This window comes from Corylus avellana, chromosome 2, assembly GCF_965113065.1.
Source record: "Corylus avellana chromosome 2, dhCorAvel1.hap1.2, whole genome shotgun sequence".
NCBI lineage: Eukaryota > Viridiplantae > Streptophyta > Magnoliopsida > Fagales > Betulaceae > Corylus > Corylus avellana.
The window spans coordinates 39,482,544-39,504,814 of NC_142491.1; the positions used below are offsets into that span (position 1 = coordinate 39,482,544).

Sequence of the window (22,271 nt, forward strand, 5' to 3'; positions counted from 1 at the left end):
AGATTATTAGATTCGGATTAGAAATTTGACCCTTTAATTAAATTGGTCAAATTACAATCAATTTATATAGTCTTATACTTAGCTTCAGTACGACCCAAATCTGTTATATCACATTTAAAGATTGCAAATTTTGACATGACTCACAAATTCGACGCAAAATTAATAAGCCAAACTTGAGAGGCTTGATTAATTGAATGAATGAGTTATATTTGAATTGATCTATATAAATCTTATACCATTCCCCTTTTCCCCTTTTCCAAAACTTAAGTGGAAAGATGAATTGTCACCTCTATTTTGGGTATACAACCAAGTAGTAGCCGGCGAGCATCTTAATTAGATCAAATGCCATTGCCAAAGATGATTAAATTTATCCTAAGCCCAGGAAAATTTATTTGTTTAAAAAAGTGAGTTTATTATTTAAAATTCCGATAGAGAAAATTAGGTTTGACAATCTTTTTCACCAAAAGCACATCCTAACAACTAAGGCTGGGTATGGGTTCGATTTGGTTTGGTTGAGCCATTTTTGGTCGGTTAACTGAAATTGTCGATTAAATAGGTTAATTCATTGATTACCTTTTGATAATAATTTATTTCAAAAGTTTCGGTTAAACATATATTTCGGTTAATTAGTTCGGTTAATCGGTTAATTGTGGGCTTTTTTAATTGAGCAAAAAATTGATTGTTTTAAGGGCCCAAATTGTTTTTTGGGCTAAAATAAGTTAATAAACAAAACAAATTTTAAGTAGGCCCATTAATTAACACAATAAGAGTCCACCATACATATGGTCTACACCTCTACTAATAAATTGGTCATATAATATTTATTATTGGTTAATTATCGATTAATTCGGTTAGTCGACAGCAAAATATTTATACCGATTAATTGAACTGAATTAACGTCGGTATAAAAATCCTTAACCGATTATCAACCGACTTCTGGCGGTAGATGGTTAATGTATGTTCGGTTGCAGTCAATAGACAGTAAACGGTTAATATGTCCACTCTCACCAACAACGTTGAATGGCTGTTAGGGGCCTCTGAAATACACAAAGAAAAATAAAAGTCTATGTTTTTGATTTTAGAAATTTTAGTAATTCAAGATTCCTTTCCTTAATTTTTTCCTAAGCCATCAAATATTATTTTCTAATTTTTTGTGAGCTATTAAATATTCCTTTGGACGATATATATTGTTATTGGTAGTGGAATACGACACACGGCATTGGGATAATAATTTTATGTGTATAGCTGGGTGGAAATCATTAAATCGAAAACGACGACGTTTAACTAAATCATATTACTCTATAAATTGGGTTTCGTGATAGGGTTTCATGTGTATCATGTCCAGAGAGTGAGTTGACTGTTCTCCGTCACTATCGAAGAAAAAAAGAACCCTCCAGGGTTTACCAAATCTACCAGGTATGCTCTCTCTGTGAAACCCTAGTTCCATGGAATAGCATTGTTATTTTGAAATCCTGCTGCGGTAGAGTCATCATAGCTGAGCAGTGAAATGGATGAATCTTAGGCTCTTATTACTCTTTTTTAGTTGGGTAAATTGTGGGTTATCTTGAACACCGAAAAAACAAAGAAAAGGGAAAATGAATTCTCATTGGTTTGTTTTGTTATTTCTAGTCTAGGTTGAAGGAGGACCAATTTTACTGAGAACAATTGCAACTGGGGTTGCCAAATGAGCAGCCCTAGAACGCTGAGGTTTTATAACAAGAGAAATGGCAGTGTGTCAAAGTTGTAGGAACTTCATTATACATACATCAAAGAAAAATTTGTATATGTCAAAGGGTATTGAATATCCTTAGTGAAGCTTCTTTTAGGGTAGGAAAAACTGAATTGATGCAAATTGTTTGGGAATTCAATTGATTTGCGCGTTTATTAAATGTTTGTGCCAAGTTTTTATTACAAGATGCATTGGAATTATTAGTCTGAAAAAGAGAGTATGATGCCAAGGGATACTGCTCTTGGTCTATTTGAATAGAGTAATGCTGCATACCGTCTTTTTATCCTCCCAAAGTTGATATGACTTTAAAATCACTATTGAATTTAGGATTGATCACTATTGAATTTTGATCAAATGGTGATTTTAAAAGCCACATCAACTTTTGGGGATAAAAAGATGGTATATAACATTGCTCTAATGGATTATACCTAATTACTTGTCAAAAAACTGTGATAGTTTCTGTCTCATTCTTTAAGCCTCTTTGAAGGAACACGCAACTGACCACAATAAATTTGTAAACTAGTAATTACTTTCTCTGCGTGCAATGAGTATATCTTTTTCTTTTTCTTTTTATCTCTTAAAAAGGTGGTAAAGAAGTAGGATGTGGTTAGAGTAGATTTTAGGTTCAAATCTTACTAAGTAAATTGGATTAGCAAGATTTGAATCTAAGATCTAAACTGATATTGTCTCATCTCAGCAAAAAGGGGGAGGATGTGATTGTTATATCTTAGGTTCAAATCTTACCAAATGACTAAATAGAAGATTAGAACCTATGAACTAATTGTATCTTAGGTGCACATTTCTTGACCACCGGCAGCATTCTACTTGTATCTCATGATTGTAGGTTCTTGTTTGATCCTTCGTTGGATGATGATCTTGAGAAAATATCAGCATCATGCACTAATTGTTAGAATTGATAAAAATGAACATCACATTTGTGTGGTCATGATTGTTTTTTGCCCCCTTCTCTTATCTCTTAGTTGGTGCAATGGTTTGCTTCATTACTGTGAGCTTTACTTATGATCTCTTCTCGAGTTTAGATGATCCACCTGAACTCAACTTAAGTCCGAATTCTGATTACATTATGGATTCTCATCAATTAGTTGGGGTGGCCTCATCTATTCTTTGTTGCCATTCCATCTTCATATTCTCTTTCGCTTCCTTAATTAATATAACCTTCTTTTCCTGAATTTAGAACAATTTGAAATAAAATTGTCTGACATGGTTGTAGTCATGATAATCAGTTCAGCTATTTCATCCTCCTTTGTTTGACATGGATGGCTAATTTCTTTAGTTTTTTTTTTCTCAGGATTTGCTGTGTAGAACCTGCTAAAGAAAGCAGTAGACCGGGATGGAAGTTGTTCCAGGAAGGACTGAAAATGCTTTGTCTACAGTTGGTCCACGACCAATGGAATGGTCTACTGTCCCATTTAGTGGCCCTCGAGGACCTGGGCCAAACGGAAAACAGCGTACATCAGGTTTGGAATCACCAATCATGTTGCTGGCGGGTCACCAGAGTGCTATATACACAATGAAGTTCAATCCAGCGGGAACGGCCATTGCATCTGGGTCTCACGACAAAGAAATTTTTCTGTGGAATGTGTATGGGGATTGCAAGAACTTCATTGTTTTAAAAGGACACAAGAATGCAGTTCTCGATCTTCATTGGACTACTGATGGAACTCAGATAATATCAGCCAGCCCCGATAAAACTCTAAGGGCATGGGATGTTGAAACGGGGAAGCAGATAAAGAAAATGGCAGAACACTCCTCGTTTGTGAATTCATGCTGTCCTTGTCGGAGGGGACCTCCACTTGTTGTCAGTGGATCTGATGATGGAACTGCCAAACTGTGGGATATGCGGCAGAGGGGTGCCATTCAGACATTTCCAGATAAATATCAAATTACAGCCGTCAGTTTCTCAGATGCATCTGACAAGATCTTCACAGGCGGCATTGACAATGACATTAAGGTTTGGGACGTGCGCAAAGGTGAAGTGATAATGACGCTTCAAGGCCATCAAGATATGATAACAGGTATGCAGTTGAGTCCTGATGGGTCGTATCTTCTTACGAATGGCATGGACTGCAAACTCTGCATATGGGATATGCGCCCATATGCACCGCAGAATCGATGTGTGAAGGTAATGGGAGGACACCAGCACAACTTCGAAAAGAACCTGTTGAAATGTGGCTGGTCGCCTGACGGAAGCAAAGTCACAGCAGGGAGTTCTGATAGGATGGTTTACATATGGGATACAACTTCTCGAGGCATCTTGTATAAGCTCCCTGGCCACAATGGATCAGTCAATGAATGTGTCTTCCATCCCACTGAACCTATTGTTGGATCTTGCAGTAGTGATAAGCAGATTTATTTGGGGGAGATCTGAAATTGAAACTTAAAAAGAAGCTGCACCTCAGAGACTGTTTAAAGAGCCCTACAAAGACTTTGAAAAGGTTGTATCTCTTCTGTAGTTCCCAAGTTGAATTTTGGCATCTTTATTGGCAATGTAAAAGATATGTTCTTCCATTTTGGAATATTGGCCAAGCCAGCCCGGAAACTAATGGGGTGACCGAGTCACTCCCAGCCGTTGTTTGGGGAGCCACCCCTTAAAAAGGCTTGGAAGTGGCTCAGCCACCACCTAGGGTGGCTCATATAATGTGTTGGTCTCATATAATGTGTTGTGTTTCAGTTTTTTAACTTTGAAATGGGAATGACTGGAGCCTTCTTTTTGGTTAAAAATTACAAAAGCAGAACAAAAAACTAAAAATATTTTCTTCCCGATGCTTGGACGAGCCTTCATGTCAATTCAATATTTTGTCTTCATAGAAACAATATCATCTGCTTTCACATGTGTTTTTTTTTCTTTTTTTAATAATGATTATTTAGTGTTCTTAGGGTATTCTATCCACTACTTGTATTCAAATGTCAACTATTGTTTTTCAAATTAAATTGTTGAGATCTAGTCATATCACTATATCAGTCGTTATAATAATAAAATTTTAAAAAAATTAAGAATATCTAAACAAAACTGAAACAAAACACATTATATGTGATGATATTGAAGTGACAATATCTTAACAATTTAAATATTGAGTAAGTTTATAGAATTCTTTAGAGGAAAAAAAAAAAAAAACTCTACAAGTGGAGTTTAAATCATAAATCAACCCTCAAAAAGGAAGAATTCATATTGATGATGATATCAATTATTAGTAATCATCCTCTCTGTCAATTATCGAAGTTGACCTGTGTTTCATTGTTGATTTGTTTCCTAAACTAAGGTCTTGTTTGATTCGCGGAATGTCTAGTCTATTGGAAATAGATTAGCTACTACTAAGAATATAAAAGTATGGAATAGATTAGCTATTCTTATTCCTTTATTTGGTTGTAACGCTGAATAGACTAACTAATCCTATTATTTCGTTTGGTACAATACAATATGTTGGTGAATGGAATCATATTGTAATCAAATTTTCTAAAATACCCTTATAATACAAATATAATTTATATTATTAAGGACTTTCATTTTTTTTTTTTTTTTTTAAAAAACATAAACAATTTTATTATAATTTCTTTTTCTTTTTTGTTTTTAATTATGTCAGGTATGTGGCGCTTTTTTTTTTTTTTGTTGCAATTATGCTACAAAATTATTTATATAAAAAAAATATGTAGTTGGAGAAAACGGAATCCAACTCAATCTTGAAATTAAAAAAAATATAGTTGGAGAATGTACAGAGAATCAAAAGAAATTAAAAAATATATTATATATTTGTATTTTATAAAAACCTTGCAGATTTTGTTTCTCCGTCAAAGAAAAAAAAAAGAGAAAAAAGAGATTCAGAGAAACAGAATAAAAAAAAAAAGGCAACAGAGAGAAGAAAGAATAAAATCAGAGAGAAACGGTACAGAGAATCAAAAGAAATCAAAAAACAGAATTAAAAAAAGAGAAACGGTACAGAGAAGGGAGACGGCATAGAGAAAAAAAAAAAATCGTTTGTACTTGTAGAAAAACTGTACCAGAAGAATCAGAGAGAAAATAGAAAAAGAGATAAAAAAAAAGAGAGAACGAAATATAAAAATGGAGAAAAGAGAAACGGAGAGAAATATAGAAGAATCGGAAAGAGAGAACAAAATTTAATTCCACAAGTGAGGTTGTTTATGACAATTTACACAGTTAATTTAATCATACAGGAAATGATTAGCTAAGTCACTCATTTTTTAGTGGCTTAGCTAACCCTGTGTGTATGTGATTAGTTGTCCCATGAGAATATACTATTCTCAAAAATAAAGTATTATCAAACAAAAGACTAGCTATACCTAGTGTTAACTAGTCCAATTTAAAGGTCTAGTCCGCACCTAAACAGGACCTAAAGAGTGATTCCATTCCATGGCGTGAGTAGATGAAGAAGCAGTTCATTGAATCTGGCCGGCATTTGTTTTCTTTTCCAAAATTCTTTTGTCTGTTTTCATAGACAATGATTTGCGGAATTTTTTTCCTATAAAGGAATATGGAAGGGAGAGTGAGAACCGGTATAAGGACAGCTGGAATTGCTATTTTGCCAATCACAGCTCAGATTCCAGAATAACGAAATGTTATGAGAGAGAATTAAACGAATTCAGTGGCCTTCATTTTTTCTTTCTTTTTTTAGTATTTGACTAAGAAAAATAATGGCATATTATGATTTATGCTTCTTATTTATGTAAATTATTTTTCACTGCTTACTCACGCTCCAAACAAGCAAATGTGATAGGGTTTTTTTTAGGACTTACAACAAATGGCGAAAAATAATCTTTTTTATTTTATTATTTTTTTTTGGAAAAGGCAAAATATTTTACACCAAAATAAATGAAATATTTTGTAGTTAATTACTGTAAAATTCGAGAAAAAAATTGCAGCCACCCATAATATAATCACACACCATGCTTTGTCGAGTTTGATTTTAAGATGCGAGCTTCTAATTTATTTTTATAATAAAATATTCAGAATTTCGTTTTGCTTAATCTTCACTTCAGACATACGAATTCTCGATTTACATTAAAGTGGGTTATTTTAAAGACTCAATTCAAATATATATATATCTATATATATTTGCAGAAAAATATTTTTCCATGTAGTTTGCACCGAAACAAGCCAAAGCTCCGGGTCTCTCACAGCCAAAAATCATCCTTTTAATACTTTCGTTTTGCTCGTTTCTCTCAACAAGAGAGGCCAACACAAAACCCCAGAGGAAAGAGAACTTAGTGCTGACAAACAATGGCTGCTGCTGTTTCTGCTTCTCTGATCAATCCGTTGACATCCTCTCTATGCAACTCCAAATCTGAGCTCTTTGCCGACTCTTCTCGGACATTGAAACAATCCTGGGTGGGTACGCCCACTTCTTTGAGGCTGAGGAACAAGAATTGTGCCAGCAGGAGGCTGTCTTCAGGTTGCTCTGTCGTGTGCAAGGCAGTGTCTGTGAAGCCCCCGACAGAGATTGAAGGTCTCAACATAGCCGAGGATGTCACTCAGGTCAGTCACAATCCATTTTCTTCTTCTTCTTCTTCTTCTTCTTCTTCTTCTTCTTCTTTTTTAAGGATAATTTTGAGGATTATGAAGTGGGTCGTTTTGGTTTCTTGGTCATTTTAGTTGGAGTTGGTTGACTCTGAGAATTAAGTTACTTATGCGAGATAATCATGTTGCTTTTAGGATTATTTGTGGGAATTATGTAGTTGGGTTGTTTTTACATTACTGAAATTTGAGTGTGAGTTGGAGAATTTCGATTGGTTTTTGCTGCTTAGTGGATGCTTCAGTGTTGGTGAATACGTTATTCACGTTAAAGAGTATCTATTTATGAATTAGTTTATTGGAAAATTTCAGATTTGATGTAAATTTTCACCCATGTCCGACTATTAAAATTTATTTTTTTCCTGATAATTAACGAAAATCATGAAGTGGGCCGTTTTGATTTGTTGAGAAAATGGATGGAAATTGGCAGATGTTTTAACGCATTCATGACTAGAAGAGGTAACTTAAAAGGAAATTTATATGTTTTCTCGAATCTTCGTTGTACTTTTGTTACTGTTGATAAGGTCAAGTCTTACTATGACTATGCTAGCTATGTTGGAGGTCAACTTATTGGTGAACAAGGATGAAAATTACAGCTCTTTAAATCATTTTAAGTTAATTGTTATTCTGACCAATAAAAAGAGTGAGTTGTTATGTTACTTTATTATATTTTTTGTTGAGTAAACTGACCATTTCGAGGTTAATTGGTGGGATAATATTTTTTAATTCTTGAAAAATAATGCAATGTAGTTGTATTCGTAATTAAAAATAAAAAATAAAAAAATAAAAAAGTGAGAGAGAAATATGCAGGTCAATAACATCTGGGTGCTTTGTGTAATTGTTGATCTGGTCAAACTCTTACTTCATGTAGGATTTTTGCGTTCAATAACTATGGAACAAAGATTTAAGTTTTTTGTAGTTTTCATTTTTTTCTTCTAGGTGAAATGTGCTTATTGATTTTAATTTTTAACTAGTAGTTTGGCCAATGAGCTGTACCTCAATGGCATCTCCTCCCCTGTAAGAATGGGTTGAAGAGGGAAGTTGTGGATTTAAGAGCCAATGATATAACTTATTAATCAAAATGTTAAAAAGAAAGTAGTAATCTGGTGATGCTATTATGTATTTTCGGACGGGCTTAGTCCAATGCTTTTAAATTCGAAAGTGAATTCTGGAATATAATAAAGTGGAACATTTAGAAGAAAGCTTGTTTAAACCATTAAAAAATTCATGCAATCTATTCTGTGGCTTCACACTTGCTGATAAGGTTTGCTATTATCATGGGAACTTCTGGTTGGATTATTTCTTTAATGTATAATGTTAACATTTTTTGAGTATCAATTTTTTATCCAGGCTAGTGTTGCTGAGGTACAATTTCACTTTAAGACTGAAGATGGAAGCACTGAAATGGGTTTCTTTCATCAATAATTGACACTCTAGTTGTGAAATTAATACTTTGTTAAAAGGACTTAAGGAAATTGCCATTAAAAATCTGTACTTCAAAGGAAGAAAATATTTTACTACAATGAACATGAAATTTTCAAAATTTTGATTACTTTATCTGTTTTGGATACCTTGTGTTAACAGGTGATAAAGTCAACTCTTTCCTGATGGAGCTACTTTTAGGTTAAAGTAATCCATGAATAATATTAGGATCATCAAGTTTGAGCATCTTTCACTGAATTTTTGTTATTTTATTTAAGCTCTCAATGCTTACTTATCAAAAACTTTTTTCTAAGCTGTCAATGCTTGTTTTTAGCGAGGAACTTTTGGATCAATCGTTGCAGAGTGCATTGTTTCACTTACCTGCAGCTGATCCAATTTGGAAAAATGAGTTTCAGTGATTTACAACTTAGAAGTGATAATCACTTTATAATAATTGGATCATTTTTCATTTATAAATTTCTTTGCTACTCTGTATATATTGTTAAGGAGCTCATCTTGTATTATTAACCTACAAAATTTCAAAATTCTGTAAATTAATGATGACAAAAAACTAAAATATTTCTGAGTGTGATTATCAGTTTGCAGAGTATACTGCTTGTCATGTTAGCTTCTTACACGTCTCAAAAGTTAGAATTTGTTCTCTCAATTCTCTATCTTAACATCAAGGTAATAAAGAATTTGCTACTCACAACATTTTAGATTTTGGGTTATGTGCTAGTACTGTGACCTTATTTCTTGGCCTGAAATGTTCATCATGGAATCAAGTATTCTTATATCATTAACCATCGAGAAGAAGTGCATTGATATTCTGTGGATTGTCTACAACTTTAATCATGGCCAAATTGAGTTGTCTTGACATTATTCACGTTGATCTTGGTGCATCTTGACTCTGAAGTTCTTGAGAACACCTTTACTCCTCTTTACAGTGGAATGTGGCAGGGATGAATTGCAATCTTCCACTTTAAGGTGGTCAAATAAATGCCATTAGTTGCAGTCAATAGTTTTCTGTCAGGGTCCAAAACTTCAGTTCTTGCTATATGTAAAGCTATGTGCCTTCTTTTATTGCATACCTTATATCTATATATAAAAGCACTGTGTCATACTTTAATCTCTTACTTATTTTTTATATTGGTTGCTTTGTGACACAGCTTATAGGAAAAACCCCAATGGTTTACCTGAATAGCATTGTGAAGGGGTCTGTAGCAAATATTGCTGCCAAGCTTGAGATCATGGAGCCATGTTGTAGTGTCAAGGACAGGTGAGGAAGATAAAAATGCTACTCTAGGATTTAAAAATTTATGAGCATCTTGTAGTTAGTATTCATGGTGTTGAAGTGTGAAGATAGAACTGACAATCTGAATGACCCACTTTGAGAATTATGTGGACTTACAATACACACTGCTTTTTGATTCTTTTCTATGAATATTTGAAGCTTTTGTGGAGTTCCAGGGCGTTCATATGTCAGATTTTCCATACTTTCTGATCGTGCAGGTATTTTTTGATGTTGATAATGTGTTTGAGCTGGCTGGGATTCTAGATTTTGGGGTTGCGTCTTTGCCCTTGAAATATATTGGTCTTCCGTTGGGGGCTTCCCATAAGGCCAAGCATATTTGGGATGGTGTTATTGAGAAGATAGAATGTCGGTTGGCTAGTTGGAAAAGGTTGTATTTGTCTAAGGGTGGTAGGCTTACCCTTATCAAGAGCACCCTTTCCAATCTACCTACGTATTTTATGTCCCTCTTTCCTATCTCCATGGTGTTACAAACCGTATTGAGAAGCTTCAATGTGATTTCTTATGGGATGGGCTAGACAAAGAGTTCAAATATTACTTGGTGAGATGGTCTATAGTGTGTACGCTAATCTCTGAGGGCAGGTTGACGATTAGAAACTTGTTGAGGTTCGATCATGCTCTCTTAGGTAAATGGCTTTGGCGCTATGGACATGAGAGAAGGGCTTGGTGAACACTTAATATGGGAGTTCATGGAGAGGTTGGTGTTGTAGGAAGCCTATTGAGGCGTATGGGGCGGGGTTATGGAAAAATATTATGAGTGGTTGGGAGAAGTTTTCAAGTCATACTAGATTTGAGGTGGGAGATGGCTCCAAGGTTCGATTCTGGTATGATTTATGGTGTGGGGATATGACCCTTGAGGAAGCCTTTCCCGGTTTATTTGGTATTACATGTGCAAAGGATGCCTTTGTTGCGGATCTCTTGGAAATTCCTGGATGTTCCCAAAGCAGCTCATGATTTGGAGGTGGATGTCTTTGCCTTGTTCTTCTGGATGTTGTATTTAGGGAGAGTAAGACCGGAAGGTGAGGACAAGCTGTGGTGGGTCCCTTCCAAAGAGGGTATTTTATAGGTAAATCCTTTTCTAGTGTCATGACTTGTAATGACGGTTTTCGCTTCCCTTGGAAGAGTGTTAGGCAAACTAAGGTTTCGTTGATGGTGGCTTTTTTGCTTGGTCGACGGCCCTAGGAAAGATCCTTACAATGGACAATCTCTGGAAGCAGCACATTATTGTGGTTGATAGGTGTTGTATGTGTAAAAGGAATGGGAAGTTTGTGGATTTTCTTCTTCTTCATTGTGAGGTTGCTTGTGCTATGTGGATTTTTTTTTTTTACTGCCGGTAACTCGAAATGTTGTTGTGTAGAAGATGGTACCTTTGTGCCTTGTGATGTCTTTGGAAGAAAATGAATGCTAGAAGTTTTGAGGACTGCGAGAGGACTTTGGAGGAGTTGAAGTCTTTATTTTTTAATACCCTGTATCTTTGGATAACTTCTTTTGTTTTTGCTTTGGTGATTATTTTTCATAAGTTTCTTGTTCTTTTTGCTTCTACTAGTTAGGTGACTTCTCTTGTATACTTCCTGTGTACTTGGGGTGCCTTATGCATTTTATGTTTTCTAAAAGGTCATTTCTTCAGTGAGTAAAATCTAGCTTTCTGTCCTAACAAGCTCACAATTTAGACAGCTAATATGTCCAGTTGTAGTGATTAAAGACTCATATGTCATATCTAAGATCAAAAAGGTGTTTACTATACTGTGAGGATAATTTTTATCCTTCTAATATCCTAGTATCTGTCCTTAAAAGTCTTGGGACTAGACTTGGAAAATGATGTTTAATGTTCTCATTAAGTGTTCTGATATTTGGCTGCAGGATAGGTTACAGTATGATAACTAATGCTGAACAAAAAGGAGTAATAACGCCTGGAAAGGTAAGGGGCGGCAGATACAACTCTTATGCACTTTGATGAAATTGTAATATGCACTTACTTTATACGCAGCATTACCTTAAGGATTTTTTCCATTTGGACACTTGAGCCAGAAATTTGGCTCCTCCTAAAACAAGGTAGCCCTTCCTTGATTGGCCACCTCGATGAAAATGATCTCTGTATGCAATTTTTTGTAAGCGTGAATGCCCAGATCAATGTAATTCCATTTTAGTATGTTTCTATGGGAGTATTATGCCTTAAGCTAGAGTAATGGTGTACCGTCAGACCCTAAACTTTTTAGTTGTGAAGGTCAATTTATGGTTGGCCTTTCCTGTATCAGGAAGTGGACCTTAATGCATGCCTTTTGTCATAAATTATAGCGGGGCCTGTGTCACTTATATTTCAAGCCAGTAATTGGATTCATCATGTATTCATCTACTCCAGCTTTGCAGGAAAGTTGTCTGACATTATATTGGCAATAGCCTATAGCATGCAATAGTTGCAATGATGGTGACATGAAATTGTAGGGGCTTGACTGTCGTGAAATCTAAAGCCTTTTGTTGTGGATTTAGTAATTGAGTTCATCTGTTGTTGTCTTCTATTTGTAATTTTTAACTGACACAAATGTTTGCGATTTTTATTGAGTCACCATGAGATGACTCATACAAATCAGTATCCATATTATTTTGTGGCTCTCATTCTGATGGGCAGACTAAATTGGAGCTTCATTTATTTGCTCTGCATAACATCCGGAATCATTCTGAGATAGCTGTTTTCTTTCATGTATTTTGTAGAGTATTCTGGTGGAACCTACAAGTGGAAACACAGGCATTGGTCTTGCATTTATTGCTGCTTCAAAAGGATATAAACTCATCTTGACAATGCCAGCATCAATGAGTTTGGAAAGAAGGGTTCTTCTTAAAGCATTTGGGGCTGAGCTTGTATTGACTGATTCAGCAAAGGGCATGAAGGGAGCAGTTCAAAAAGCTGAAGAGATTTTGAAAAGCACTCCCAACGCCTACATGCTTCAACAATTTGACAATCCTGCTAATCCTAAGGTATGTGGTCACAGTATCCACTTATGACTTGTTGCACCTCATAATTATCTCGGGATATAGTTCTCCTCTGTCACTGCTTTCTACCACTATCTAGTGTCATGGACTCATTGTATACCAACCACAAAGCATGAGAAGACTTATGTCAGGAGGGACAATGCCAGATATGCCCACAGTATGATTGGAATTCGACTCATATCTCATCTGATGAAGTTTTCTTGCAATCCTACTGATCATGCATATCTTCTAATTATAATTATGTTATGTTACAAATTAAGAAACTTGCAGTCCTAACAGGCACATGCTTTTTAATAAGGGAAAAATATTGTAGTGGTTATGGGGTTTAACCTTTTATCAAATCACTCCCTAGGGTTTAAAATTTATCAAATCGCTTCTTAAGGTGTGCTTGTTATCAAATCGCTCCCTCCATATATCTACCATTAGGGTTTTTTAACGAAAATTGTGACATGTAGGTATAAAACCACGTCAGACCCAATAAAATAACTCAACAGAGATAACAGTGCCACCTCAACTTAACATATGGTAAAAAAATTAAATTTAAAAAAAGAAAAAAAGAAATAAAAAAAACAACAGAAAATGGAGGGGATGGCTGCTCATCCATCCCCTCTAATGGGGTGGTCCCTTTTTTTCCTTGGTTTTTTGTTTTGTTTTGTTTTGTTTTTGTTTTTTTTTGCCATGTGCCAAGATGAGGTGGTACTTCTGGAACTATTTTATTGGGCCATGTGTCACAATTTCAATCGAAAACCCTGATGGCAAGTGTATGGAAGGAGCGATGTGATCCCAGACCTGTAACTATGGTGGAAATGGGGCTTATCCGTTTCATAAACAAACTTTCCTGCATTTTCTCAGTTTATGTTCATTACTACTGTTGTATTACCATTTATGCTTTAGCTATGTTTTTCCAATTAAAGAACCTGCAGTGCAAAGTCTGGCGATCAACTGAAACATTTTGCAGAAACAGATCAATTGCATTGACGCAGAATAATATTGTGCAGATGCACGTAATTAACAGAATAGCTGTGAGGAGCCATCTAAGAGTTCTCCATGTGGTGTACTGATGGGATTATTTCAATCACCTTACATCCTATGTATAGTATATTCTTGCCTATCAAGATTATAGGGTCATCTTGCTAGTGTTGTGGACCTGAAATATGGATTGTCTAGATAGCAATGTAAAACAACTCCTGGAACGTGTAGAATGGACAAGGGCCCAGTTCTAGATGGCAGCCAGTGATAACTAAGCCTCAAGTTTCCTCATTGTATTTGTCCTGGATATTTTCTTCTCAGTCACGTAATAGTAATGATGATGATTAATTTATTACTTATAAAATATATAATAGTGACGTTGATGATAATGACATTAATGATATTGAAACTGTTTAAGATGAGAGCAAACAGTTCGGTTTGATTGCTAATAGGTAGACCCGGATATGAGACTGCTGTTATATTAAGGATTTGAGTACTCAAATTCGAAGCTTTTTCTGAGAAGTTTTCTTAGTTGTTCCTATAGAATATAAATACTTGTGTAGGTAGGATTGTATTATTAGGACAATGCTTTGGCCTGGAGATCTTGTTTTAGTAGCATGTTGGCTTTGATACAGTGAGATATAAAATGTGGGTACTGTGTTCTATGTGCAGGTACACTATGACACAACTGGTCCAGAAATCTGGGAAGATACAAGAGGCAAGGTGGATATATTTATAGCAGGCATCGGAACTGGTGGAACCATTTCTGGTGTTGGTCAGTTCCTTAAACAGAAAAATCCCAAAATAAAGGTAAGTTTTTGCCAAACCATATCAGACATTTGTCTTATGTTTATGTGCTGACTTTACCAAATTGCTCATTACAACATGTCCTATGAAGAGGGATGGGGAGTTTCAAGCTTTTCCTGGCATATGATTTCCCTTAGTGATGAGAAAAATGTTTTCAAAGAAAGGGCTGTCATCTTTTACCTTTATTTATATTTTATTTGAGCAGTCCCATTTGACCCGTGATGTATCAGGTCATTGGTATAGAACCTTTAGAAAGCAACATACTTTCAGGTGGAAAGCCTGGTAAGACAACAAATAATTCTGACTATTTCAGTTAAATCTAATATATTTTTAAGGGTTTTAAAATTTTTTAATTATTTGACTTGTTATGCTATTACCATTTAAATGCAGGTCCTCACAAGATTCAAGGAATTGGAGCTGGTTTTGTACCCAGGAATTTGGATCGAGAAGTGGTCGACGAAGTCATAGTGGTCAAGTGTTAATTTTAATTTTAATTTTTTATGATATACCATATTGCCTTCAATTTGATTTTTTCTGTTTTTCTTCTACTTTATTCCCTAGGAGGTTTTGGAATCTTCTCATGTCATGGATGACCGACCACCCCAAGACCAAGTAGTGGGACTTTCACTGATTTGGGCAGTACAAATTTTGATTATGCTAATGTGGAATTTTGTTAATCTTGCATCTTTGTACCATTATGACAATACATTCTTGGTTAAGTGATCAGCGAATAACTAGTTAAGTGGAAGTAGGTTCATTACATGGGATTGTGGTAATTGTAGATGCTAAATTTCAGAACATAGTAATTTTTGTACTAATAGATCATAATATAGACTGATCATCATCTTTGTTGCTGCTATGTAATGCAGCCTAAATTAGCATAAACATGGCCATTTTCCAAGTGCTAATTAAGACTGGAGATGTCTAATGAGAATCTGTCGGTGACCCTTATTTGTGCAGTGCACGTGCCTATGCATGAACATAGGTCATCTCTAGTCATACACGAGCATGTTGATTTTCTTTTGTACATTCTTCTTTCTACAGTATAATCTTCAAGGGAAAAAAAAAAACTGCTTAGATCTGCGCCTTCAATGCCTTACTTGCCTTATCTTTTGGTTCAATGGTCCACTGGGTAAAACATGCGTTTGCAATTTTTTTTTTGATAAGTAAAAACGAAGCATTCACACTATTAAATATGTGTAGGCACTAGTATTTCCTATGTAATTTTCCTTTTTTTTTTTTTTTTATAAAAAAAAAATAAATAAATTATTGTATTAGTAAGCTACACACATACCCAGTGAGTTTTGAACTTACGACTTCATCCTCCATCTTATTCTTACAAGGGGAGGAATTTTCATCTGAATTAGAGTTCTTTGGTTAGTAGTTGTCATAAACGTCAACTCTTCTTTTTGTGTGTTTACCATTACTAAGTTCTCACATGCTGTCATTTTTGCAGATATCCAGTGATGAAGCTGTTGAAACTGCAAAGCAAGTAGCACTCCAGGAAGGCTTGCTAGTTAGTGCTTTTTATTTGTCTTTTCAGCCATTTTAAAATTTGAGTTGGAAGCCCAATTGGACAGTATGCCATGGCGTATACCTCTCTGCATTCACTTGGATGCACTAGAATGGCTTAATTATAACAAGAAAAAGAGAGGTGAAAGCAGAACAAAATGATTGAATAGATAGTCTTTCCTATGAGGATTTGTCATCGATTTGACAAATCTTTTTTCTTCTGTAAACACACACAGAGATCAGTTATATTTTAGTCATGAAATTTCAACAAGCAAGATGCTACATCTGCTTCATGATATTATTTAGTTAATCAGAAAGGAAGAAACAGAACTTGGAAGTCAGTTAAGGCGGCAATAGATTGCTTTTTACCATGTTCTTTACTATCATTCAGTTGGATTGTGAATCTACCAGGACATTCCCACTCATAGTGACCCATAGTGATCGGAAGTAGTGTCATGCTGTCAATATGCTTTTTCTTCTTCTAGTTGATGAGGGCATAACATCTTTGTTTTATATTTGAATTGTATTCAATCATCTTCTCTCTTTGTACTTTTCCTTGGCTTCAACATCCCCTCCCCCTTCCTCCATTCAGGGGGGAGGTTTGGGGTTCGATCTACCATGAGTGTGGGATTTGCGCAGGTTGGGAATTTTTTAGTGATTCAAAAAAAAAAAAAAATAAAATAAAATCCTGGAAATCTCTCTCTCTCTCTCTCTCTCTCTCTCTCTCACAGATACACATATGTGCATATGTTACATTTATATGAATGTATGTGCGTGGGTGTGGGTGTGGAAATTTTTAAGTATTTTTGCATGTATGTGTGTGCTAAATTGTTCTTTTTTCACATGGTTTCCTTACTATTTAGGTGGGCATCTCCTCTGGGGCGGCAGCTGCTGCCGCACTGAAGGTTGGAAAGAGACCTGAGAATGCAGGAAAGCTCATTACGGTATGTCCCTTTTTTCATCCTAACAATGAAAAAACTTGTGAGAAATTCAGTCCTTGAGTGAGCTGCGGCACTAGAAAGAGGAAAGGTGCCCTCTGGAGAATTATAGAATCAATCTGAGAATTAAAACCAACTTCAATGGTTAAAGGGTTTGGTAGAATCAATAAATTGGCAGGTAATAAGTAACAAGGCATACTTAAGACTCTTCATGTTACATTTTGGAACAAACCGTACAGCTAAGAAATGACCTGGTGGGCTATTGTGTATAGTCTGCACTATGACGTTAGCTGGTGCGTGGTTCTATTTTGGTTCAGTTTAGCTTTGGTTTTGGGAGACACCTTTCACACCAGCAAATATTAGCATGTTGTAGTTGCTTTCACAGATCAGATAACTAGATTATGCTTTACGACTTGCATTCCGTGTCTATTTGGTTTAACCTTCTTAGGGGTTGTATGCATATGTATGTATCTAGCCTTTTGCAGTAGCTTTTATGTGTGACCTTTGTTTACAATATTTTGTAGAAATATGAAGTGGCTGTCATTGATTGGTCTCGTCTCATTTCATAGAGTAAGATAATAGAACTGAATTTTATTCAATGGAGATGGTGCACTTTAAGTAATAACAAGTAAAAAGATTGCACTATGGCTATTTGTACCCCCATTCCAGTCTTCCTTTCTGGCTGTTAAGTGATCAAATATTAATTTTAAGTTAACTAAAAAGAAAAGACAATTGGGATTCCAGGTTGCAATGAGAGTGTTACAAATTGTGGACATGCTTAGGTAGAGTTTAAATTAAATGCAAAGATGGCTAAAAGGACCTTTCTAGATGAACCTGGTGGCCTTCCACTGTGTACCAACCCAAAAGCCAGCCAGTCAAGTTTTGGGGGCCTCTATGTCTGACTTAGCTAAATAGCAGCCCCTTTTAATTTTGGTCCCCCTTTTCACCATTGGGTGGGTTTTGCACAATTGGTGGTGTACTTTACTGGTAGATGCCTTATATATTTTATAATTATCTTCATTAATACTTTAATGCATATTAATGTTCTGCTTTTGGCTGTGTTGGGCCAAAACTAGAGCATCCATATATGAATCCATTCTGGTCAAACCAATAAAGTACTTACGTTCTGATTGGCAGAGTGAGGTTCTGCAGTCCAGCCATCTGACACGTAAATTTCCTGTAGACTTGGTCTCCAATGAAGGAGAAGCATTTATTTTAAGACTGTGGACCCTTAGTTAAAGTATTTTAGTTGGTTCCAGAAACTGTGGTTCCCATCATCACCACTTCTTGAACTGTTTGACGTCAGCAACCAGAAGCAGTCTAATACTTAAAGAGTAATGCGACTCTTCACACTAGATTTTGACACCGGTTGATGTGTAGCCATTTAAAACATGCCACATCAACCGGTAAGAAGCCAATGCAAAAATCTATATGAAGAGTGGCATTACTCAATATTTGAATCCACCATAACAAGTCATGAATTGTGGAATTTGTAGTTTGGACAACTATGTTGGATTTTTTGTTCTCTTTCTGGCACTTGGACTTTAAGCTATATATGTTGTCGAATATGCTGTAAAAATATTTAGTGAATTATTCTAAATAACTTTTGTTCTTTTCACCACCTTACCTATGCACTCATTTGAGAATTCAAAATGCTTGTAGGTTGTGTTTCCCAGCTTTGGCGAACGATATCTATCCACTGTTCTTTTCCAGTCGATCCGGGAAGAATGTGAGAAAATGCAACCCGAGCCATGAATGAAGCACTGTTAAGAACCATATTGTTTCAATGTAATTTTGCATTTTTCTTCCGTGTCATCCGTCGTGTGTACCATGCTAGGATCCGGGTCTTACACCTATGACTGGTTTTCTCCTTTCTGGAAGGTAATTTCCTAACAATTGCCCCTCTGAGGGATGTGCTTGCATATGTTCTTCCACTCAATACATTGGTTCTCAAGATACAATAAATTATAAAAGGGATTCAAGATTGTCCCCAATTTTCTATGCATGTATTGTTCCTACTACTACTTGCACCCTCAAGGTGCAACACTATCAAGTCCTTATCATAGAGAAAAAAAATTCATGGGATGAAAACGTGTAATTTGTGCCTTTTTGTTTTTTCTTTCTCCAAATGGTGCAAATTCAGCTAATTTTCACTCGTCACGTTCCCATGGCAGTGTGTGTATCTTCGTTTTCTAAGGTGTTTTGTGAACCTTTTTATATGTAAAAACAAAACCAATTTCACGTTTCTTTCTGGATGGAAATTAAAGTACAATTTTTTTTTTCTAAGAAGTTGTTTTCATTTGTGTGAATTGAGAAAGTACACTTGTTTTCCCAGCGAACGACTGCTTTCACATGGAGTTTTTAATCTTGGTTGATTCCTCGTTTGGTTCCTCCTATATGGTTAACGGTCTCTTTCTGGTTTGCTTCCGGCCAAAAGCAAAGGTTTTATGATAAGTAGTTATTTAATATATATTGCCAAAAGGTTTTGAGTTAAAACTCTGTTTTTTTTTATAATTTATCTTTAATTTTAATTCAATATTTTATGTTTTGAGCTTTATTAATGAAAAATTTGAGACAACGTGTTATAATATTAATTAAATTATTAAGTTCACATATTTTGATTTAATGAACTAGGCATCTGTAGAAAAGGTTTGGCCTCAGCTAAAAAGCATCAGTATACTGATCTTATTATTTTCTTAAGCCTCTCTTTCTTTTTTCCCTATACTTTAACTTTAAATGGTGGTGCAGTCTGATTATTAATTTTCTGTGGATTTCTAAATTATAAACGCGGGTGTTCGTTTGATATTGGGGTACTAATTAACTTCAATCAATAATCAATAGGATTAACTGGTTTAAAGTAAAAAAAAAAAAATAGGAGCAATGACTTAATCTGGACTTGTTTTAACTTGCATTTATACAAAATAGTCTAGCACTTCCTAAACTACATATAATATAAGATTCTTTTTTGATTTATGATTCATCATCTTCATAGAATTGACGGAGTAGATAGGAGTTAATCGTCAACGAAAAATACCAAACAAAAGCAATTTTGTCCTATTCACAGTTTAATTATCGAGTAATACTATATTACAGTTTTATCCAACAATTTTCTAACAATGATGATGTGGTGCTCCCAACTAACTATGACTTATTTATTATTTTTTTATTATTATTTAATAAGAATTAATCCAATGGTTAGTTGGGAGTGCACATCATCATTGTCTGTAATTTTGTAGGATAAAAATATAGTATTTAGCATTATTCTTAAGAGTAATTTTAAATGCTCATCTCTTATCCTACTTAGTTCCATACCACTGTATCGATGTGGCAGTATCTATCAGTTCTTAATTTTTTTTTTCTTTTTTAATAAAAGGTTAGTCCAACGGTTGATGAGAAGCACTTAAAACACGTCACGCCAACCAATATAAAATGTGTAATAAATGAATGTAAAGAATAATATTAAAAACAAAACAAAAAGAGAAAGAAAAAGATTCCTCGAAAGCACAGAAATTCTCATCTCATTCCTATTGTTCTCATTTGCTGTAGAGTAGGGGAAGCACTCACATGCATGTACTATTTGATAATTATACTTGACAAAGTCTATGATCACATGCCTAATGTTAGCTTTAGGCCTTCAAAAGGGTAGAGGTCCCCAACCTAAACCGAGCTAAAGCATATAACGAAGGGATGGGAACCATTAAACCAAGCTAAGAAAATGTACTCACACTTTATCATGACTGGTTTGTAATTATTACTTTAAGCAGATGGTTAGTTTATGTGTGTTAATTAATCTCAGCTTTTTAAGCATGACAAAACCACTTTGCTCTTGTGGATTCCAAGCATGCAAGCATAAACACTATTTATTTACGTTTCAATAGCAATAATTTCATTCTTTTTGTTAGAATATACGAAATGCATATAGTATTAGGTCGATATTTGACTGTTGAATTCATTAGCTGTAAGCAATCATGTTAATGAGAGCACATTGTAGCCTTACGAGTAATTCACCTTTATACCAAACCACTCATAATTCTTTATCTCTTTTTTCTCTATCTTGCTTTCGCTGCGACTCCCATATTTTTTATTCCTTACAAATTTCTTACACCTTTTTTTCTTTTTTTTTTTCAAGCCTGAAAATTTCAAAAACAAAAACAAAAACAAAAAAGGGAGACAAGAAACAAAGAAAGGACATCTTTTTGCTCCTCAAGTATGACACAAGAGCAGGAAGGAGAGAATATTTCAATAGAGGTTTGAAATGTGCCTTTTTGAGGAACTAGATTACAAACATATATCTTGACATACAACCTTAATCACTGTACCCTCTAAGACTTTGGTTTCCAGACAGGTCTTTTCATTGATATATATATACTTTGCATGGCATAATTATATATAAAGACCCGCTAATTACAATGCATGCATACGTCTGAATAATGTGATTCAATAGTAATAACCAGTAAATTAAACTGTTATGAATTGAAACTTTTCTCTGTCCACACACTCAAAAGGAAAGAAAAATGAAAATTTGGTGTTTTGCGTTTGAAAAGTCAGGCAAACACATGATTAACATGATTTCTTACTGTATATTGTATTGCATTTGAGGAGGTTTATTTCATGATCAAATAGTAAATCACTATTAAAATGTTATGAATAATGCAATAAGCATACTTTTCTAGTCAAACTCTTAATTATGATCTCTTACCCTGTATAAAGAAACCCAGTAATAAACTATATATGCTGTCAATGTCATAATGGAATATTCAACTATATATATACGATAGTTGCAGTACCAATCATATGGCAGTATTCACATTTGATTCAGTATTGTTTATTTTATTTTTATTTTAATTATTAACTTTTTCAAATTTCCTACATTACACTATCTATTTTATTTATCAAGTTTCATTATTATATTTAAATATTATTTCTCTGTTTTTTTTTTCTCCAACAATCTTATTTTTGAAAATTGATCTTTTCTTAATGGTAATATTTTCAAAAATTCATGTGAAGAGAGAAATCCACTTGGCTACATCCGCCCCTACACTCCATGTA

The 22,271-nt window shown here is 34.8% G+C and overlaps 2 protein-coding genes across 2 annotated transcripts; both read left to right on the plus strand.

Annotated features, from left to right (window-relative positions):
* Positions 1-1,345: 1,345 nt before the first annotated feature.
* On the plus strand, positions 1,346-4,517 carry LOC132167155 (Transducin/WD40 repeat-like superfamily protein). Its single transcript, XM_059578055.2, has 2 exons — positions 1,346-1,416; positions 3,039-4,517. The coding sequence occupies exon 2, from the start codon at positions 3,081-3,083 to the stop codon at positions 4,116-4,118; it is 1,038 nt and encodes a 345-aa protein (XP_059434038.1). The 5' UTR covers positions 1,346-1,416; positions 3,039-3,080; the 3' UTR covers positions 4,119-4,517.
* Positions 4,518-6,808: 2,291 nt separating this feature from the next.
* OASB (O-acetylserine (thiol) lyase B) lies at positions 6,809-19,227 on the plus strand. The gene is made up of 10 exons (XM_059578054.2): positions 6,809-7,238; positions 9,866-9,975; positions 11,869-11,926; positions 12,718-12,981; positions 14,638-14,775; positions 15,003-15,054; positions 15,163-15,242; positions 16,229-16,288; positions 17,148-17,228; positions 18,885-19,227. Exons 1-10 carry the CDS (start codon positions 6,984-6,986, stop codon positions 18,975-18,977), a joined length of 1,191 nt encoding a protein of 396 aa, XP_059434037.1. The 5' UTR covers positions 6,809-6,983; the 3' UTR covers positions 18,978-19,227.
* The last annotated feature ends 3,044 nt before the right edge of the window (positions 19,228-22,271 follow it).